The 22,433-nt window shown below is 41.0% G+C and overlaps 1 protein-coding gene across 6 annotated transcripts in view; it reads left to right on the top strand.

Moving 5' to 3' along the window:
- Positions 1 to 22,433, top strand: part of ZNF608 (zinc finger protein 608) — a 110,655-nt gene that overhangs the window by 34,755 nt on the left and 53,467 nt on the right. For 5 of the 6 annotated variants that reach the window (XR_011646451.1, XM_012524557.4, XM_012524556.4 and 2 more), the window contains one exon: positions 14,138 to 14,393. Coding sequence is in view for 5 of the 6 variants with exons in the window: in XM_012524557.4 (XP_012380011.1) it covers positions 14,138 to 14,393 (256 nt within the window). In the remaining variant the exon portion in view is untranslated. Of the gene's footprint in view, positions 1 to 3,208; positions 3,291 to 14,137; positions 14,394 to 22,433 lie in introns of those variants that run through there. The other variant, XM_058277955.2, reaches the window with a different exon arrangement.

Genomic DNA, 22,433 nt, shown 5'->3' with positions numbered 1-22,433 from the left:
AATAAGATCTTATTATCTACACGCTTACAAAAGTGTAAATATTCATTTATAAATCCATCCCCCAGATATTTTGAACTCTTTCATTAAGCTATCCTCTGGTTTTTAGAGGCCATAATAACATGTTTTTGTTTTAGTATGTGGGGTTAGCCACGAGGAAAGTTAAAACCCTGTAAACATGACTATTGAGGTTGGAAAACAGTGTGTGCTAGGGCCTACCAATGCTAACATATGTTCAACTCTTACCATATGATGGGCTTTCTATGGATCTGCTCATATAATGTATTTATTACATTAAATACAAGTAGGTAATACTATGATCTTCACTTTAGAGGTGAGGAAACTGAGGCCCAGAAATGTTCATAAATTGTTCAAGATTATATAGTTAGCAAGTAAACCATCCGAGATTAAAACAGGGAGACCTGCACTCTTACCTATTACACTGTATTACCCAGCTCAGATTTTTAATGGGATGTTTGGCATATGACGTCAACCCACCTGTCATACTGTGTGAGAAGGAACTCTGAGGATTGATGGTCGTAGTTGCCCCACCCATGACTAGATTTTTGAATGGAAAATACCTCCAGATTTCTGGGATTTCCTGATTCATTTCTAGTCTCCAACAAGATGTGTTTGAGAACGATAATTGTACCATCTAATTCATTCTCTGGGGGGGGGGCGGAATTGAGATAAAATATTCTAGTTTTCAAGATTTCAAATGCTATCCAGAACACATTGCAGTTACATAGAATGTTTAAATGTCCTCTATTCCTGTATGAACACAGAAGTGTAGTTTTTTGCTTTTTGTTTGTTTGTTTTTAAGTTCACTTTTTTGAAAGTTTTATCAAAGCAGGGATATTGTCTGTGTTGGTTATCATTGTATTAGTGCCTAGTACAATGGCTGTCATGATCAAAAACTTTTAGATTAATATTCCTTGAATCTAAATATGGCACCTCAGGTCTCTCTTCTGGGTCATGACTCCTGGGTTTTATCAGGAGATCTTAGAAGTAGTAGATACATTAAATTTTTTTTTTTCCCTCTTATTCAGAAATGGATCTGCATGCCTTTTTTTTTTTTCTTTTTGAGGTAACTGGTCTGGGGATTGAACCCTGGACCTTGTAAGTGGGAAACTGGGCCCAACAATTGAGTCACCTCAGCTTCCCTGAGTTGCCTTTTTCATTTGATTGCTTGTTGTTTTGTCTTTGTTTTAGGAGGCCTTAACTGAACCTAGGGCCTCCTATGTGAGTAGCAGGAAGTCAACTGCTTGAGCCACATCTGCTCCCCACTTATTCCATAAACTTTCTCCCCACCTTTTACCTTCTTTCCCCCTTAACTTCCTGCCATTTTCCAAAACACTCTTGACCTCTTCCCGCCCCCCCCCCCAAGTATGTTAAAGTCCAAGGGCAAACCTAAATGAGCTATTGAAAATATAGGATTTCCTGTCAACTTAGACCAGATATTGGCAAGCTTATTTTATAAAGGGCTGATAGTGCATATTTTAGGATTTGCCTGCCCAGAGAGAGGCCAAATCAGTGATATTATCTGGGTACTTAGAAAAATTAATTTCCACTGATTTTTTTAATTGGTGAAATTTTAATTCTAATGGTAATAATTGAGTAAAATTTTTTGCCATAAATGTCTGCTAATGAGAAAAATGGCATTCTCTTTGGGGGGAGTGATATTTCACTTAATTGGAGTTCAGTTAGTGTGTGCTATTGTCAAATCAGTCGTAAAAAAAAACCATCTGTATTAAACATTTTTAGCTTGTGTGCTGTACAAAAAACAGATTTGCTGGTACACGCATGAGTTTGTCAACTTCAGAGATAGACTAGGACTAAGAGAAACCCAAGGCAGGGTAAACTGCCCTTGATATTTCTTCCTCTGTAAGGCTTATTGTTCCAATACTGGAAAGGGAAGGGGTTCACAGGGAGGGAAATCGCATTTGTAGGGTGGAAACAGCAACACAGGGAACAAGGTCATTTTAAATGATGCAAGAGAAGGAAGGGAAGGAGCAGTTTATTTCAGTTCAGTGTCTGACATTGATTCTTGAAAGGTGCTTTCAACTTGTCAGGACGTTGTTCTGAGAGGGGGCAGCATCAGATGGAGGGAGTTTGCAAAAGCATATCCTGTATGTCTGTTGGTTTTGTGCTATAGTCTCCTGCCGTGAGGGCCTCATAATTTTCTTGCGAGCCATTGGCACACAAAAGATCGTGTGACCGCAGCTGTGGCATTGAATTGTCATTGCTTTGCCTGCATTGAAACAAGGTTCTAGGGAGGTGTAGAAGGCACACTATGGAGGCTCCTGACAGCTATTAGGGTGAAATTAAAGAGATATGTTGGGAATCAACAGTCATAAAAAATACAGAAGCCCTGCTCTTCTGATAGGTGCAGGGTAGGCAAAGACTCTGGCCAAATCCTCAGGAGCGGTAGGAGCGCATCCCCCGCTTCTCTGCGGTGTAACACTATCCTGGGGTTCCTTTCTCCTTGGGTTTCTGTCACCCGCATTCCCTCCCGGTTTGCTGTGACCTCACCAGCCGCTCTGCTCTTGTTCCTGTCCTGCCGCCTCATGGAGAGTGTGGGCCTGTGGAGCTCTGTGTCTTTTTCTTCATACTCTTCACTTTTTCCCTGGTCATCACATCCTCTCCACTGGCTTCATTACTTTTCTATGCCAGTGACCTCTCTCTAGCCCTGATTTCCCTGCCTGAGTTGGCCCCTCCTCCCCGCCCCCACCATAACTGCCATCTCTTCCTTGGAGGACTGCAGTGGCGTCCTAACCAGTCTTCCTGCCTCCAATCTCGCCCCCCTCCCCTGTTCTTCCCACAGCTGCTGGTGTGATTTTTTCCACACAGAAAAGTCTCATCTGCCCACACCCTCCTTGAAAATCCTTAGTGCCCACTTCTAATTTCACAGCTCTCAGCCTGGCCTGGGATCTTTGTGAGTTGCCTGTCTCTCTGGCCTCATCTCTCCCCATTCTCCCGGGCCCCAAAGCTCTGAGTCGGTTAACAGAATGTGACTTCCAGAATGGCTCAGCTGTGCGGGCACCTCTGGACCCTTCCCCAGGCTAAGTCTTACCCACCCTTAAACTCCATCTCTGAACACTCCCCGCCCCACCCCCTTGTGCTCCCACAATGCCCCGGGCTTAACTGACCATCTCGCCTCTGACCACTCACTGCCCTGTGGCCACTCTTCAGCTTCTGCCAACCTCGGGGGCCTATAGGGTCCTGAAGCAATGCCTGGCACATAGTAGGATCTCGGTGGAAATTTGTTGGATGAGGGAATGACTTCTCCAACAGTGAGGCGGCTTTAAACAGCAACCCTTATAAGGGGGAGGAGAAGGCTGTGGGGTCAAAACAGGATCCCTGTCACCTACACGAGACCCTTACACCATCTTTGATGCACTTGTGGATTTCAGGATCTCTGAATAAGTGGTTGAAATAATTGTTTTTGATTATGTGCCTCATTTCTTCTGTAGTAGCTTTGGTTTACTTTTATTTTAAAGTGGAATGCTTAAAATGTATTTTTTTTAAAAGTTAAAAAACTTACAAAACTAGTAATGTTCATGTTAAAATTCATAAATTTTATAAAATGAATGTGATCCCCTCTACCTGTTTTCGTGTGGATAAAATTTCTGGAGGGATGCACAGAATCTGTTACAAGAGAGGTTTTCTCTGGAGAGTATCCACTTACTGGCTTTTAAACTCTGCTATGTTCTTAGGAGGGAAAATAGAATTCTGGACCCGTGAGCAGCTCTTTTTTGTGGGGCTCTGCAGGAAGAAACTTTTTAAAGTTTGGATTATGGTACAGAATTTGATAGAAGGCATGGCACACCTCACTGGGAGCATCTAGGGTTTTGACAAACTAACGTACCTCTTAAAACTTCACTTTCCTCAGTTTAAAAAATTAGATGAGAAAACCCACCTCTGCCTCTCTGTAGAGCTATATAAAAATGAATGTGCCTTTAAAGTGTCCTTGAAAATTGGTATTTTGATGACTATAAGAGCTCTATGGTTTTTTTTTTTAACTCTCTTTAATGCATCATTCCATCTCTGTGATATTATACTAAGGTGTATGTTGTGATTTGCTATGAATTTAAAATTTCAAAAATTTCATTTATTTGAGATTGGTCAGTATTTTAGATCTGTATTCAGCAGTGTGGAGGGAAGAGGGGCAAGACATACATGCTGAGCCTCATTAGAAATATGATGGATTTATGTGAGCAATCTTTGCAGAGAGGAAAAGCATGGTACGTAGGCAGTGAGTAAAAATTTTCCCCTTCTGTGGCTGGCCTCTGATTCTTTTGAAAAGCAGGATTTTGACCCTTTCTCAGGCACCATCTAGTTCTAACAAAGTATGACCCGGGCACTTCCTTATCACTTAATTTGTTGTAGCCAGCGTGTATTGTGTTTATAATTCAAAAGTCAGAAATTTTCATCGAAAATGCTCCTTTTAGGTTGTTGCAAGTGAAGATTCCTTAAAATAAGGGAAAGAAAGGAACTGCTTTTAGTTGAGAGGAATGGGGATACAATTATTTTTGCCAATCGAGATTTCGTTCCTTTCCTCTACTTTCTCCCCTTTGAAATCGTGTCTGTGTCCAGAAGGGTAAGGGTGAATGACCTCTAACCTTTCTCTTACCCCACTAGGAGAAATTAGAGGTTATTCAAAGACAGTATATTTATGGCCAGTATTTACTAAAATTCATGCATTGTTCAAGATGTTTTGAAGTTGATTTATTCATTGATGTAGGTGCATCACATGCTAGAGCAAAATCCAGTGTTAAAAATCCTGAGTTTACTCCAGAGCTTCTCTTATGTTAAGGGGTTGGGAAAAAGATTTAACTGATAGAATGGGATTTGCATGGAGCTTTCCTGGAATTCAGCTTTGTACAAAGTAAAGGCACTGGTGAGAAGGATTCACCCAATAAGACAGGCTTTATAAAATGTCTTTACTATTGTCTCTTTTTATTGTGATTTATTTTTGTGTTTTAAGTGACTTTGGAATAGGCAGGAAGAGAGGAAATCTGAGAATGCTTATGAGCAAGATATGAAAACACTTATCATTTACTGCTACTATTTAAAGCACACCAAGTCCTTGAGCAGTGAAAGACATTAGCAGCACATTTTAAAAAATATGTATTGTTTATTAGAGAAGTTGTGAAATTACACAATGGCACTTTTAAAACAGCTTAAGTATCTGTGGGTCAGTGGTAGGACAGGTTTTTTTCTTCCCCCCAAAGAACATAGTTGAGGCTAAGTGTTTTGACAACTGATGTGGTCTGGTGGAAAGTGTCTTCAGTGCCTCCATGCCTAGGTCCACTTCCACTCTGCCAGAGGTCACTTTGCTATGGAACTCTGTACAGTTGAGGGTTTGCTAGGAGAGAATTTGGTTCGGGTTCAAAATAATGAAAAGGTTTAAGAGTCAATTGTTTAATAACTTTCGAGTTTTACATACATATACAATACCCTTCTCTTTCACTTTGAAAACTGTCACCACTAGAGAATAAAGTAGAGCATGTCTTACCCCTGTGGTTGACCATGTGGGCCTTTACTTTGTGACCTGCACGTTGGGCCACGTAAGGGGTGATGTGCTAATAGCCAGTGACCCCTCAAACAGCACCATAGAGCCCCCAGGTTGCGATTCTGAGATTTCAGCTTGACTTGGGATCCCTGCTGGGAATGGGAGCATCTGCCTGGCCTGCTGGCCTCGGGGGCCAGAGCCCCAGTCCATTCCCTGGCTGAGACCTACCAGGTCGGCAGCTAAACCATTAATAGTACTTTCCAAGATACTTTTTCTGGCCTTCACAACTGGGAATGAGAAAACGGAAATAGTGATATAATTCTCCTGTGCATGGTTGTAGCTCTTAGAATTGGATGATTTTAAACAAAAACAACCATGAAAACAGAACGTGAGCTTTGGTTTCAGTGAGGTTTTTAAGTGAGGTTTCTGAAGGGATTGTTCTGCTTGGGAGTGCTGAGAAGCACTATTGCAACCTAGCTCTGTACAAAAAAGGTGATTCAGTTGTGTGACTTCCAGCATTCGGAAAAGGGCCAAAAATGACCTCTGGAGGAAGGTTTCTTTCCAGCTCTTGTTCTATCTTACATTTTGAAGTGTTTGCTTTTGGTGTTAGACCATTGTGGGCTCATATTCTGGCTCAGCCACTGTCCTTAGGTGACCTTTAAGTTACTTTACTTTTCCCAAGTTTCCCGTTTCTCATCTGTAAAATACCTGTTTTACAGATAGCTGCTGATGTTATTGTCGGTAGCTGCTGATGTTATTGTTACTATTTTTTACAAGAAGGCCCATGGGCTTTGAAATCAGCCCCTTGGATAAATTGCCATCTCTGAGATTTTCATTTCCGGCCTCTATAAAATGGGGATGTTGTGAGAATTAAAGGAGACAATAGCTATGGTGCATGTAAGAATTTGTCTATGTTTTTTCCACACAGCAAGCTGTAAAACATAAACAGCTTTGATCAAGTTTTGAAAGGAAAAGTCTCAACCACATTTATGAAAGACAGAATTAAAAATGACTGAAAAATGGCTGTTCCAGGTTTGTCTGTCATGGATGGAATTTCAACCTTGACAGTTAATCCTGGAGAAAAGATCAGTGCTTGCAGAAACAGGTTTTAAAGCATCTCCTGCTTTGCTAGTGAAGCAATGACGTCAGGCAGAAATGGTGGTTAAAATGCACAGTAAGAGAGTACAGCAGTGGTCACCTTTGAAGAGCTGTGATTTCCCTCCACTGTTGTGCAGTCTCTGTCTAATGCTTTTTAAATTAAAGAGGTGGCTGTAGACAATCTCATAAAACTGCCAAATACCAGGATATGGAGAAAACGTGAGCATTAAGTAATAGTGCCATCGTGCTCCTAGAATGTAAAAATATTGACTCTGAGAAAAATAAAACATCGTGCTCGCCCTGATGGTTGGCAAGCTGAAAGTCCCAGGTTTGAGGGGTTAAGAGGACGGGTATGGAGATTTGTGGCGACAGATGGAAGAAACCCCCGGTAAGCTCCCCTGTCAGCGATGCAGACATGACACCAGGACGTGGGAGGGAATCTCTGTTCATTGAAGCTTGCCTGTCTCCACACTGGGTTTTCCCCTTCTCCCCCTGCCTGCCACACTAGCTGTCTCACTCATCAGAGGCCCCCAGCGCCTCTTTGTTGGGCCCTGGTGGAGCAGAAGTGCTTGCCAGAGCACTAACCAGCCCTGCCCTGGAGAGCCTTCCCCATTTGCTGTCAGTTTCCAGGTACATCACTGACTGACACAGTCAAATGCTCGAATGATGAAAAGCTGCCACAAACAACACTCCAGCTTTGGAGCCTTCTCTGCTAATCAGCACTCAGGAAGCCCTTGAAATAAGGGGAACAGAGAAAATATTGCCAGAATCTCTGTAGATTCCACCCCCCAGCCCTCTGATTACACACACTAAGTGCTGCTATCTGTGTAAATAACCTTTCCTTCCCCGCCTCCCTCCACCCCCCTTCTTCCCCCTCTCCCCCCCTTCTTCCCCCTCTCCCATGCTCTTAGGCTCTCTCGTGTGATAAATAGCCAGGCTACTGCTCAGCGTGCACCAACACCTGGGAATAATCATGCAAAAATAACAGTGAGAGACTGCCGCGTCTGTTCTTGACATTAACTTTCCTCAGGTTGACAGGCTGCCACCCCCAGCTGTTAGACTTATGGGTCTTTTTTCCACTAGAGATGGCTGCTTTCCTGCTTTCCTCTTTTGGGCTCCTAATAGGTTACATCAGTGTCCCATCGAGATGACATAAAAGAGCTTTGACAAAGGAACCCTTGCTAAAACCAGCCAGTTCTTTATTCTGATCCTTTTTTCCAGTTACAAGTATTTTTAGACTAATAATCTCCAAGCGATTTTTAAAATGAATACTACCTGATTAGAACTCTATTAGAGTCTCCCCCTCTGCTCTGAAAGGTATACCTTGAATAGAATTCTCTTGAATTGCCTTTGAATATAGCAAATCCTGGCATTTGGTCTTCTAGGGCCAGACCATCTATCGATTTTTGTTTGGTCCAGGTCTCGAATATATTTGTGATAATGATAATAGTATCGACAATAGCAGTGGCTCTTATTTATTGAGTACCAGACCCTGAGCAGACTATTGCATGATCTCATAGAGTAGTCACATTAGCTGGGCATTATTTGCATTTTACAGATGAAGGCACTGAGTCCCAGAGAGAGCCAGAGACGCCTAAGGTTATGCAGCTAATGACAGAGCTGGGATTCCAACCCCAAAGACTGATCCCTGCACCAGATGGTCTTGGACTACATGCCTGGTGCTCTGCAGTCCTGCCACCACGGACAGCCCCTTGCATGCGGTCCTCCCAGTTGTAATTTTGCTGTATTTATATGACTATTTGATTAGAGCCACAGTCTTGCCCACTAATCAGGAAGTCTGTGAGGACAGGGACCTCTGTTGGTTTTGGCTCACTTGTTTGTCAGCAGGTTGCACAGTGTCTGGCACACAGCTGTTGGGCAATAGTCATTTACTGGGTGGGTGTGGATGTGTGATCAAGCTGAGGCACATAGAAGATTTGTGGAGGAGCAGTATGTGAAAAAGAAGTGCAACCAGAGATGAGAGGGAGGGACTAATCAGGACTTCGTGGAGATCATATCATTGTTCTAAGATGAGGGTGGATTAAGCAAGTCATCTGCTGCCAGATGCCCATGTGTGAAAGAAGCACAATTTCCCCAGGCTGTTTTTCCAAGGGTAAAGCCCTTTTCCTTATACATTTTTTTTTTTAAGATTTATTTTATTTTTTTATTTATTTCTCACCCCTTCCCTGCCACCCTCCCCCCAGTTGTCTGCTCTCTGCGTCCATTCGCTGTGTGATCTTCTGTGTCCGCGTGTATTCTTGTCAACTGCACCCGGAATCTGTGTCTCTTTGTGGCGTCATCTTGCTGCGTCAGCTCTCCGTGTGTGCAGCACCATTCCTGGGCAGCTGCACTTTTTTCGTGCGGGGCGGCTCTCCTAACGGGGCGCACTCCTTGTGCGTGGGGCTCCCCTATGCGGGGGACACCCCTGCATGGCAGGGCACTCTTTGTGCGCATCAGCACTGTGCGTGGGTCAGTTCATCACACGGGTCAGGAGGCCCTGGGTTTGAACCTTGGACCTCCCATGTGGTAGGCAGATTCCCTGCCCTATCCGTTGGGCCAAATCTGCTTCCCTCCTTATACTTTTAATACAGTTTAACTGCACTTACCTATGCATTTGAATGGGATTATAGGTTTATGTTAAATATAGTAGGATTGCAAAAAGAGCTTTGTAAGTTTGCATGTAAGGTTAGGGAACTGTAATATCAGACCAGGAAATAACGTTTTTTAAAAAAGCCAGTATCACCAAGCTAAGTGCTGTGTTGAATATTCACTTGGCATGAATTATCTTGTCAAGTCCTCACAGCAACCCTATGGGGTTAATTATTATTCCTACTACTCTTTTCCAGATTGAGACACTGAGCCTTTGAAGCAGCCAAATAACTTGTTCAGGGTCCCACACAGCAAGCAGTGATAGGGTCAGGATTTGAACCCAAGCCTTTCTGCTAACACAACCCAAGCCTCCTCCTAAGATGGGAAGTCTTTGTGGAAAAATTGCTCTGCTTTACTGAGCCTTGTTGCCTGGAGAAATTATGGTTTAGTGTATGAATCCGTGACCTGAGCAGTGAGGGTACAACAGAATTGATCTTTTTACATTAATTTTGTTTTTTTATTAGAGCAGTTGTAGTTTACAGAAAACTCATGCAGAAAGTACAGCGTACTCACTTATGCCCCTGCCTCCCTTTCTCCCAGTTTCCCTACAATTAACCCTTTGCATTAGTGTGGTATCTTTGTTACAACTGATGAAACAATATTGTCATGATTATACTGTTAAGGATAGTCCCTAGTTTACATTAAGTTTCCCTCTTTGTGTTGTACCAATTCTATGGGGTTTTTATTTTTATTTTGGGAATATATATATAACCTAAAATTTCCCATTTTATCCACTCTTAGATAGACAATTCGGTGCACAAAGTTGTACCTCCATTGTCAAAGCTTTTCCATCACTCCAAACAACTTCTAGCAATTAGGCATTAATTCCCCATCCCCTACCCTTACCCAGATCCTGGTAACTTGTATTCTAGTCTCTGACTATGAGTTTGCATATTCTAATTATTTCCTATCAGTGAGCTCATACAATATTTGTCCTTTCACGTCTGGCTTATTTCACTCAACATGATGTCTTCAAGGTGCATCCATGTTGTTGCATCTATTGGAGCTTCATTCCTTTCACAGCTGAATAATATTCCATTGTACGTCTGTACCACATTTTGCTCAACCATTCACCTGTTGATGGCCACTTAGGTTGCTTCCACCTTTTGGCAATTGCAAATAATGAGTGGAGTTTATCTTGTGTAAAAGGCAAAATAACTCTTGAAAGTCTGTTAAAATTCTGCATTACATACGGTTTATGTGTGTTAGGCTCCATTAGATGCACAAGAAAGCTAAAACCTTTTGGCAGGAACATCTCTCACTAGGGGCATTACCTGGCAGAAAAAACTGGCTGCAATATTTCAGTTTATTTCCCATCCATGCCTTTTTTGTCTCCCAGTGTATGCATGTTGGTCTCCTGTAAACTTTCCACTTGTAGGATGCTACTCTTTTATGCTCACCTGGCTGCCACCAGAGAGCTCATTTATCGACCTTGCACAAATAGTGGCCTCTAGAATGAGAATATTTCTAGAATGAGTGTATTTTCTGTAGAGTGGGTAGGTTGGGCTAGATGACCTTCACACTCAAACAAGGTGTGATTGTGTCAGCTCAGCTGCCTGCGGCGGGGCAGGTCAGCACTAGACTGCAGGGGGAGGGCAGCTGCTGCCCAGCACTGCCACTTGATGCCAGTTATTCTTTTTAAGGGATAGTGGCAATTCAGGATTTTCCCTAATCTTAAAAATGTTGCCAGAAAATTGGAAGGTTTTTAAAAGTGGCAAACCTACCTACCAAATAACTGATTCCCCACAGTGCACCCCCCCTCTCTAGGTGATGACCTTGGGGAGAGAGGAGTTACAGTAGTAGATCACATGGGTGGTCTTTCTGAAATCTCATGGGGATGCGGGGGAGTGGGTAGTAGGGAGGAGGATGGTTTTCCTTTTGTCTTCTCATCCCCAGCTCAGACAACGTTTGGTAGTGCTAATCAGGTAGCAGTGCTGGCACTTCTAAGCTTCCCTGATGAAGCCAGTGCAGTGGGGAACTAAGAAAGAAATTCACTTATGCGAGTCAAAGACTTGAGCCTTTAAAACTACATTGCCTATCAAGTTTAAGAGCCTTAGACTATTTTCACTTTGGGGAACTGTTTATGATTAAGTTCATAGTTATAGTCAAATGGTCTGAACCTTAGCTTTCTCATTTTAAAACACATGGGAGAACAGGGCTGAAAGGTGCCTTCTATAAATATCATCAATTATTGTGTTAATGGAACGTGTGTATATATGTGCATAAATATCTGTAAACAAGTTATGCTGAAATAGAGATTTATTTGAGAAATTCTCTTGAGATAGGATTTGTTATCAATATTAGAAGGCTTAAGAATACATTTCCCAGGTGAGGAAAATGGGCCCCAGAGAAGTTAAATGACCTTTCCAAGGTTGGAAGCTTATTAATGGCAGAGTTGGGGCCAAAATCCAAGTGTCATGCATCCTGACCCTGAAACTTCTCTTGCCCTATTATACCATCATCTCCAAAACCAGAGAGTTGATGCTAAGACTCATTGCCTCTTTTGTCCTCTTGTTTGTCAAATGAAACTCTGTTTGTTCCCTTGATATTAATGTAAGCTGGTGCTCAGGTGATGTAAAAGAATATTTTCAGAAAATTGTTCCAATTTGTTTTCAGTTTATATGTATAGCATAAAATTGCAGTCACTTTACAACTCTACAGACTAAGAATTTGTTGGGAAATGGGAAAGTGTGCAATAACTGGTTTATAATTTTCCTTAGTCTTTAATTCTAATTCTAGTGTTTCTAATCTCTTTTAGTTGTGATAGAGACCACGGGAAAACATTGGCTGTTTTTCCCCTTAAATTTTCTGCCTCAGAACCCCTTTCTCCATTTGTCAGCTCAGCTTTAAAATAATAGCTATCAGAGTGAACTTTGATCCACATTAAGCTGCATTTACACGAAAGCATAAATCGCAGTATCTGGGGATTGGGACTGTTAAATGCTTTTCTTTCTTGCGCTCTGTGATCAAGAATGCAGAACAATAAAAAGTGTGGAGCAAAAGAAGTTTTATGGTAGTTTTGAGAGCAGGAAATTAAGTTTCTTTAACATGCAGATGGGTGAAGGGCTGTTCTATTGCATCTTGGATCACCTACGCAAGAGAATGTGAGTTTATCATTTTAGTGATAACTGTAAAAGTGATAACTTTTGCAAAAGTGCAAACTGTGGAAGTAGTTCCTGTAGTCTGTATGAACAAGGAGCTGACACAGACAACTGCTTCAGCTGTTTAACCTGGAGCGCACTTCCTCAAATGACTTCTCTCTTTCTCTCTCTTTCTCTCTTTTAACCATTTTCAACATGATATTCGAGATATATGAGTCCCTCAAAGATCCCAGTTAATTTCAGTATTGGCTCAAAGCAAAATTTCCAAAGAACAAGGGATGGTGGCTCCTTCCAGGAAGACTAGCTTCAGAGAAGTGTTGGAGGCTGTCTGCTTCAGGGTTCCTTTGAGTTCCTTCAAGATGATCTTTAACTGGAATTACAGTTTATCCTTAAATGCAAACTCCAGAGATTTAGTGCTATGTCTAGGAATGGAATTAATAATCCTTTAAAGGCCTCCAACTACCAGAAAGGAAACAATATACTCCAACCCCTTACATTCTCCTTTGGATTCCAAGCACATCTTAAGATCAGGGGAACACATATCCTGAGCTTTGTTTCATTTTTTCCAGCAGTAGAGATGGATTTGGTCTGTCAACCCCATCCACTCTTGTTGGGGCTTCTTACCACCTTCCTAGTGGTCTGAATTCATGGAAGGGCAGGTATGAGTTCTGATCACAGGACAAAGGAAAGCCAATTCAGCAACATTCTTAATGTTGGTGTCATAATATCATCTTCTACCAACTAAGTGTCTAGACAGGTAATCTGGAGTGCTGGTATAGGCTTTGCTTTGGCTTCTTCACAATTGCTAACCCTTCAGGAAGGTCAAAGCTCTCCGTAGCAGTTATTAACAGTTGTTAAAATGGACCAAGTGATTGAATGAGTTGATTATTGAGCTTTATATTTAGTTTGTGTTCAGCTTTTGATTTCATCAATTTTTCATCATGGCCAGAATTTTTGTTTGCTCCTTGCCCTATGGGTAGGGGTGCAGAACAGACACCAGTGCACATCAAGATGTTATACTTATTTGTCTGTCATTTGTATTTCCTGGATTTCAAGGGAGGTCTTCTGAGACTTGGTCTCAAACTCATCTGAGATCTTTAAAAGTTGGACCATTGAAGGGACTTGTGTATTGGAGAAACTCAAGTTCTTTTGATATTGGACACAGATATTTCTCCTCTAATATAAATTCTTTGCAGTAGGACACTTAATTAGGAGTTAGTGGTTAATACATGCTAATAATAACCAGTTTATGTGTTTCAGTGTATGTAATCGGAGTTTATAGTTTTATATATTCAGCAGAGTAGGTTAATATATTTTAGTTGTGATTTAATTTGTTATGGTTTATAAGGTACTTGGAAAACAATTTAGTCTATCCTTGTGTTTAAATGTGTAATATTACAAGTATGGTATTAGAGTTTCTCCTTTGAAAAATGTGTTACAATTAAATAAGATTTCATTGCAAGTGGGAAATAGTTTTATTTTTGCAAAACTTTTTTCTCGTTCAGGTCTGCTGTGGTTAAAGGTTGTTTATTGGTGAATTTAGAGTTGTAATTCAGGAAGCTAGAGTTCTATTATTTACCTTGTTTGGCATGAAAAAAAAATAAAATGCTCATTTCTGTTCTACTTTATATTTTGGCACCATTGAAACATTCAAAGTGTATTGTAATTGCAAATGGAATTTGGAATGGTGATATATTCTAGAAGTGATATAAACCGATTACATTAAATAGAAATCACAGAATGCAGCATCACTGCAGTAAGCCTGTCTGTTTTGCAGGTTGACCCCCTGTTTACAGTGCCAGCACCACCACCGCCGATTTCCAGCAGTCTCACGCCTCAGATTCTACCATCCTACTTTTCCCCATCTTCATCCAATATTGCAGCACCGGTTGAACAGCTTTTGGTTCGGACTCGTTCCGTGGGTGTCAATACATGTGAAGTTGGCGTAGTGACAGAGCCAGAGTGTCTTGGGCCCTGTGAACCTGGGACCAGTGTGAATTTGGAAGGGATCGTGTGGCATGAAACAGAAGAAGGTAAATAAAATTTATTTTTATATATTTCCCCATGCCCTCTTCCCCACAATGTATTTATGTTCATTGTTGAGGGGATTTGTTTGGTGGTATTCAGAGAGGAAAGAAAAGTGATTTTTATGTTCTCTGGATTTTGATTGAAGTAAGAACTAAGTTTGGCTTTTTGTTCATGGCGGCTTTTATATAGTCAGGCTGAATCAGTGGTTTTCTGCCTTAAGTCTTAAGTTGGAAGGCCCGTGGGAAGCAGAGTTCTCTTTTCCCCTAAGAGGTATCAGGGAAATTAGGAAGGGAGAGAGTTCATTTTATGCTTGGCGTGCTTAACCAATTTGTCTTGACGTGGTTGGTTTTGTGTTGTAGAGGCTTATATTTACCATCTGCTTTGAGCAAGTGCCATTGCCCATGATGTGGCTGTGGCTGCTTGGTGATCAAAAGTTTAAGCCCCAGTTGAGCCATTGGGTTCTTGTCTATGTCCAGAGACACAGCACCTTCCCTGCCCCTAACTCAGCCAGCCATCTGGCAAATGTAGTCCATTTGTCACAAGGGAAACAAGGTGCAAGAGAAATGGATGAGGATTAATCTATTATTGCTGTTGGAAATAGAATTCAGTATATGCCGTACTGATAGTAGATCCAAAATCGTGGTTGGCATGCCTGTACAACAGGGTTCAGATGGCCAGTGGTGTTAACAGAGGCCAGCAAGCCATGGAAATCTACATATACTGAGGAGAGAGCTGCATTGCTCCCTTGGGGAATAAACAGAGTAGACATGGTAAAGGAGGCATGCCCCAGGGTGCACTGGGGAAACAAAGTAAAATGAACTACATGGGGGTGGGGTGGGTACTTTTCTCCTTAAGTCTGGATTGTTCAAAGATAAAGGGGATGACAGCTGTCAGTATCATGGCCATTTTGGGAGAGGAGTGAGGGCAGGGATGAGGGTAATAGGAAGGGTCTCAGACTGGAAGTTGTTTAGGTTCCTGTGTACCAAGGGAAAAAAATTAGAGGACTGAAAATCTAGTGGAAAACGTAAATATGTGCGAAAGAGACTGAATGGCTGAGAGAGAAGAATTGGGGATAATTGGTGGGAAAGATGTCGTTAATTAAGGATGTGAGAAATTGAGGAACGAAAGGAGAAAATAAAAATCAAGAATGAAAATTAGGCGCCAGGTGGACGTATAATTGTTAGCAAAAAACAGCTCAAGCTTTTTAAGATAAAACAAAAATTTTTAGATAAATGTTTGAATTTCATATATTATATCTACTCTTTTTGTGTGTTATTTCTAAATTTTAAAAAAATCTTAGCATTGGTAAAGAAAAAACAAGGACTTTATTGTACAAGAGGGGGCTAGAGGAAGGGAATGAAAGCAGATGTGGTGAGCCCTCTTGTTTACTCAAATGGAAATGATGATTGAGATTTACTTTTGACTTTAGAAATTTTTGGTGTTTTGAGTGCCTTCTCTTGGTACTTTTATTTTAATTTGGGTCTTTCAGATATTCTGGGAAGCCATTTAAAATGAAACTACATTGGGAGGAAGTGACGGAGAATGAGCCAAAATTGGTTTTCCAACCGTACTTGTCTGATCAGACATGTGAGGTTCCATGTGGGGAACAAGCATCTCTCTTGTTACCCATCTTTGGATGTATACGGTGTGCCCCCTGCTTAGCAGGAGCGAAGTTCAGACTGGTATCTTGATGTGAAAAGCATGGAAAAGGAGTTAAGACATTAACAAGGCCGCAGTTAATTAGTGCAGGTGCAAATTTGCAAGTAAAGAAAAGGATGTGGGAAGAATAAGAGTTAATTCTCAATGAACTTGGAAGCAAGATTTTCTTCTAGTTGGGTAATTTACGTGATAGAATGAAGCTCTGCTGTTTCATTTTGTAACACCCGTCAGTTTATTGCTTGTCATGATTTTATTTATTCAAGTGTGGGGTAGGACTGAGTTCCTGCAGCGTGACCTCACTGGGGGGTAGCTGTTGTAAAATTAGCCACACACTCTCTGGAACAGCTGTAAGGCTTGGGTTATTTTTCACTTCACTTTGCTTAGAAGTCTGCTTAATTTTGACTTTTAACTTTAGCCTCCAATAAAAAGACTGGATTATTTAGTGTTTATCTGAGTTTGAAAACTAGAGCAGTACATGAGTTGATATGGAATACTGGCACTCTGGGCATGTACTTAAATAGCTTTAAGGCACTATTATTCATCACTATTATCATTTGGTAGTGTTAAATATTTTAAAAATCCACTCACCAAAGGGCTCCACCTTGTTCTCTGGAAAATCAATTCCCAGTGTACCTGGTTTTATATGTTATCCATCCATTCCTGCGGTTGCATCTTCTGTAGATTCACATGGCATAGCTTTAGATGAAATGGTTTCAGGCTCAGTAGCAGCGCCTTAGTCATCTCCAATCTTCCCTTTATTGCCTCGACTTTTCTAGGATTTGGAATGTGTGCTTGTTTACTGTGGTGACAAGAAGGCACTGAAGCTGTTAATAGAGCTATTGTTGCTGAATAAACTAAACTTCTGACCTCTGCAGAATTTTAGAACTTGTCTTAGAAAAGGCCTGGGTCATGTGTGTATTTAATGGGCATCCATTTCAAGAACATTCCATTTGCATTTTTTTCTCAGCACAGTGTGTTTAAAAACTCTTGTACCAGTTTAAAAATTAAACCCACTTGACCATTAATTTTTCCCTTTTGGGAAAAACAAAGTGAGAAACAGAACACATTTGGAGCGGGTTAGTTGGCAGAGCTAAAAGAGATGGATTTGGGGAGAAGGGCAGGGGGAAGTCAACCACGGTAGTTTTGTAGTATGAGCTTTAACGAACCAAGAGCTTCAGGTTGAGCACTTATAAAACTGTCAGTTGCCTTTGACTAATGTCCTTTAGATTGAGTTGAATAAAATCACTTCCTGGTATTTTCGTTTTGAGGGTATTGGGTATTGTATAACTGGTATTGTTTTTCACAAACCCAGTTTGTGAGGTGCAGTCCTATGTGTTTGTGTGTATGTAGATGGAGGTGTAAAGGTTGTAAAAGTGTGGTTTTTAAAATTTTCCTCTAGATTCTAGAGAATTTAAGAGGTCAAATCTGCCATCTTTGGGGGAAATATTGAGTGGTTTTGTGATTTCTTTGGGTGGTAGAGAACAGCACAACTGGAATTTGAAATCCCAAGTTAAAACTTAATTGTTTCTGGGTAGCAGATGTAGCTCAGTACTTGAGTACCTGCTTGCCATATATAAGGTCCTGGGTTCAATCCTTGGTACCTTCTAAAAGCAAAAACAAAAACAGAAACTTAACTGTTTCTTGTTCTTGGAATTCCTCATTAGAGGATGGATCTTTTAGTCAGGCTTTCCTCTTGATGCATTAGTACCAGCACTGGAGCGCTTCCTGGTTGCCTAAGAACCAAATTTTGCTCAGGGGTAAAGTGTTACAAATGGAGTTCCTTCTGGAAAAAAATTAATGGGGGCGGCAGACTTGGCCCAGTGCTTAGGGCGTCCATCTACCACATGGGAGGTCCGCGGTTCAAACCCCGGGCCTCCTTGACCCATGTGGAGCTGGCCCATGCGCAGTGCTGATGCGCACAAGGAGTGTCCTGCCACGCAGGGGTGTCCCCCGCGTAGGGGAGCCCCACGTGCAAGGAGTGCGCCCCGTAAGGAGAGCTGCCCAGCGTGAAAGAAAGTGAAGCCTGCCCAGGAATGGTGCCACGCACATGGAGAGCTGACACAACAAGATGACGCAACAAAAAGAAACACAGATTCCTGGTGCCGCTGACAACAGAAGCGGACAAAGAAGACACAGCAAATAGACACAGAGAATAGACAACTGGGGTGGGGTGTGGTGGGGTGTGGTGGGGGGAGAAATAGAAATAAATAAATAAATACATCTTAAAAAAATTAATGGGTTTCATAGCATGCTTAATCGGAGAGAAAACTTATTATTGCATTCGTATGTTTGGATATTCTACTCTGATCTTTCTACTTTAAGGTACATGAATAGGAGAAATGATGTACTGTACAAAACTCACACATGTTGGAAAGAATTTCCTTAGCATTTCATTCTTGGCATTTGGGACATGTGTATAGTTATTTCTTTGAAAATTTGCTGTTTTGGGGAATGGGGAAGAGAAGAAACATGGCATATACTTCAATGTGTGTAACTACATGTATTGAGCTTGGCTTGCTAAAAAGCTCATGTAGATGTATTTTCCTTTTGATTTTTAATGAATTATGTGTCTTTTTGGGTCCCCACCCCCCATACCCAGGAACATGTTTCGTTCAGGTGTGTCCTTCCTTCATTACCATTTACTCCCATTTACCACCGCTCTGCTGTTCTGTCATTCTTACCCCCTCCCCTCTCCGACTGGTTAAGCAAAGGCAGAAAGGGAAGTGAGAGAAAGAAAACTAAAGTCCATAGATTATAGGACAGTGGTTCTCAATGCTGACTGTGCCTTTATGTCACTTGGAGGAGCTTTAAAAACATCTGCTACCCAGGCACCACCCCCAGGCGTTTAATTGGCCTGGCTTGGTCACCTGGAATGGTGTTTGTCCAAGCTCCCCAGGTGATTCTACCGAGCAAATAAGGTTGAGAGCCACTGTCTCAGAAAAGAGCCATCGTCCTAGCCCTTTACAAGTTGCTTGACCTTTTTCCTTTAAGAAAGTCACATGTATTAGTGCCTCATTTTCTCAGTTGCAAAGTGGTACAGAGACATCTGCCCTGTTTGTCTCACAGGGTAGATTGTGTCTGTCAAGATGTTGTAGTGTGGCAGGTGAGTAGAGTTGTTTAATCACTCTGCTAATGAAGAAGGCTGCAGATTTGACCCTCAACTTGAGCCCCACAGAGAATTTGAGGAGCTTAATGAAAAACTAATTGGTAGCACTCTTCCTTAATTTATTAATAAGTGGAATGGACCTTACTATTTGTTTATCAAGTGAGCCAGACAGAATAGTTTCATTTCTGTGTGGCCTTCATGAATTATTTTTGAGATGATATTAAGAAAAGTTAATAGTGTAGCAAATATAGAGAATCCTACTAGAATCATTTGAAGTTTTCAGGGGGGACAGTGGAAAGACAATTGCTGATGTATGATAATGAGTGTGGTTTTAATGAGAGAAGACTTAATGACCAGATATGCTAAAGGAAGAATGCTTGTTTATGTAGTCCTTCACCTGATGGTTCTATGTGTTTTCCAAGGAAAGAAACATGATATTGGGAATTAAAATTTTAAGGTCAATTAATTGGAGGAATAAATGGTTCTCTTTTAAATCCCCAGAGCTGTCCCTAAATTCTTTTGCTTTTCCTTTATCTCCAAAGGCAAAGAGCATAGTGTTTGAATATGCAATATAGAGGGTTTCAAGCTAATTCATGAGAAGGCAGCACATTCGTACATTATCAACAATAGGTATGGTATTCTCCTGTTCTTCAGCATTTACTTACCAATCTTGTTAAATGAAAATTGAACATTTCTTTTAAACTTGATTCTTTTGAAAAAAGGTTAACTATTAATCCTGGCTTACTTTGATTTTTCAGTCACTGAGCATGGAGTTGGTATACTACTTAACTGATATTATTCTTTGAGGTATTTCCCAGTGATTTTATAAGTTCAGCTGTGACTCACAATGTTAGTAAGATGATCACTTTCACTTCTGCATTTCATTACTCCACAAATCAGTGATGATTATAAGTCTGCCCACAATGAGGAACTTTCTACTGTCGCTAATGGGAGTGCTCCCTGTCAATACTACGCTAAATGGAGATAAACCTGGCTCTCTCCCCCAACCCCACCCCCATGCGAATTTGGCAGATGAGCATAGTTGTTGAATTACTGTGCTCATAAGAAAAAGGGCTTAACTTTGACCTTCAACACGAACTCTATGGAAGTTTTGAGGGGCTGAAAAACTTCTAGACAGTACCACTCTCTGTCTTGGCTGTAAATGTCCTTCCCCCCTTACCTTCCTGGGCCACCTTGCAGTATGAATAACTGATTCTTCAGGTGCCAGTGAAAGTGTGGACTAGTTCAGTGAGATCTAGTGGTGATAGAGCAGCTCAAAGGAAGTGCCGTATCAAAGTGCACAAGAGCTACCCGTGTTCAAATGCAAAAGGCAACCCAAGTAGAAAATCAAATCTGTACATTTGCTGGATCATTAGACCACCTGTCTTTGTTTCCTAGGGCTACCATAATAAAGTGCCACAAACTGTATGGTTTAAAACAACGAACTTTGTCTCACAGTTCGGAAGGGTAGAAGTGTGAGATCAAGGTGTCACGCTTCCTCTAAAACTTGTAGGGTTGAGTCCTTTGCCTCTTCTAGCTTCTAGCGTTTGCCCGACAGCCCTCCCTGTTCCTTGGCTTGTAGATGCATGGGTGCAGTCTCTGCCTCTGTTTTCACATGGCTTTCTCCCCTGTTTTTGTCTGTGTCCAAATTTCCTTTTCTCATCAGGCACCAGTCTTGTTAGATTAGAGCCCACTCTAATCTGGTTTGGCCTCATCTTAACTAATCACATCTTCAAAGGCCCTGTTTCCAAGTAAGGGCACGTTCACAGGATGGTGGGGCTTAAGACTTTTATCTTTTTCAGGCGGACACAGTTCAACCCCAAACACCATTATAGGTACCCCTGATTCTCTGAGTATTATGGTGAAATTCAAAATAAATATAAAATCACTTAAAGTATATATATTATAAACAAAAAATTCATATCAAAGTAGTTTCTATGGATTAATGAAGCTAATGTTACTAGCTTCACAGAAAGATATAGAAAGTAAAATGAGGGATGGGTCTTCATGTAGGCATATAGTGACATTCAGTAAAGATTCATTGAATGAAGGAGAAAGAGAATGCTTGCCCTGCCTTTTTCTTGGGTTTTGTTCTACTCGTGGACATACCCTGTTTTATGTCTCCCTGATGAGGTAATGGTGCCAAAATTTGTATATAAAGAGTGATTGTGCATTTTGCTGGAAGGTAATAACACAGACAGTCATTTTGCTTCTTGTCAATGTGAAAAATAAGCTTCTATTAGGCAGGATTCAGCATAATGTTTTTGGACCAAACATTTGTCCCTTTGTGTCATTTGTATACATTTTAGTGGTGACATTAGGTGTTAAGTAATGAGGCAATGAGTTTTAAATTCACTTTGTGAAGATGTTTTGTTACCTCGTTTAGTTGCTTGTTTTTATATGTGAAAACAGAATGTAAAACAATTAAATTAAGCTTGTCCTAGGACTGAGGTAAAATAAATTTAAGAAGTTGTCTTTTTGAGATTTGTGTGTGTTACTGCCCTGTCTGCTTGTCCATCTTTTCCCTGAGGAAATTGGTAGATAAGAAAACCTTGAAAGAGTCTTATTAGAATAGGGAAAGAACTGAAGACCTATTCGCTAACTACAAAGTAGAAAATGTCACATTGGTTACAAAGAATATCTGTTAGCCCATTGGGACATATTGTTTGAAGTATTTAATTGACTTTTAAAAAATTATTTTTTATAACCTTTTTACTAAGATATAATCCACATATCATACAATTTACCCATTTAAGTGTAAAATTCAATGTCTTTAAAATAGATATATTTACAGTTGTGCAACCATCACCACAATCATCAATTTTCACACATTTTCATATCTTTTAGCAGTCCCCATTTTGTTGACTTTTATATCTTCTCCCTTGTTTCTTTATTTGATGTATAAACATGTATATTTTATGGCTAAAAGAAAGAATTGGTCTGTTGGGCCCTTGCTCTGGGCCAGGCATTGGGCTGAATGTGCTTGCCAGGCAGTGATTGTCTTTAATCCTCAAAACAAGATCCACAGTAAACTCTATAGCGTGATCTCTATTTTAGTAAAGAGACTTAGGAAGGCAGTCACCTGTGTGAGGCAGCACACCTGGCGAGTGATGGAGTCTGAATTCAAGCCCTTGGCTGTTCCTCTTTCAGAGTCCTTGTTTACATCCACTCAAGGGTGCTCGGGATTTCGATCTCCAACTGCTCAAAGTTCCCTCGTACTTCACAAAGTGTCCTTTGGTTTGGGGAGGAGGGAGTAAACGGTGATTCAATAACCGGAGTT

This window comes from Dasypus novemcinctus, chromosome 2 (genome assembly GCF_030445035.2).
Source record: "Dasypus novemcinctus isolate mDasNov1 chromosome 2, mDasNov1.1.hap2, whole genome shotgun sequence".
Taxonomy (NCBI): domain Eukaryota; kingdom Metazoa; phylum Chordata; class Mammalia; order Cingulata; family Dasypodidae; genus Dasypus; species Dasypus novemcinctus.
The sequence above is the reverse complement of the archived record's forward strand: the minus strand, read 5'-3'. Positions and strand labels throughout refer to the sequence as shown.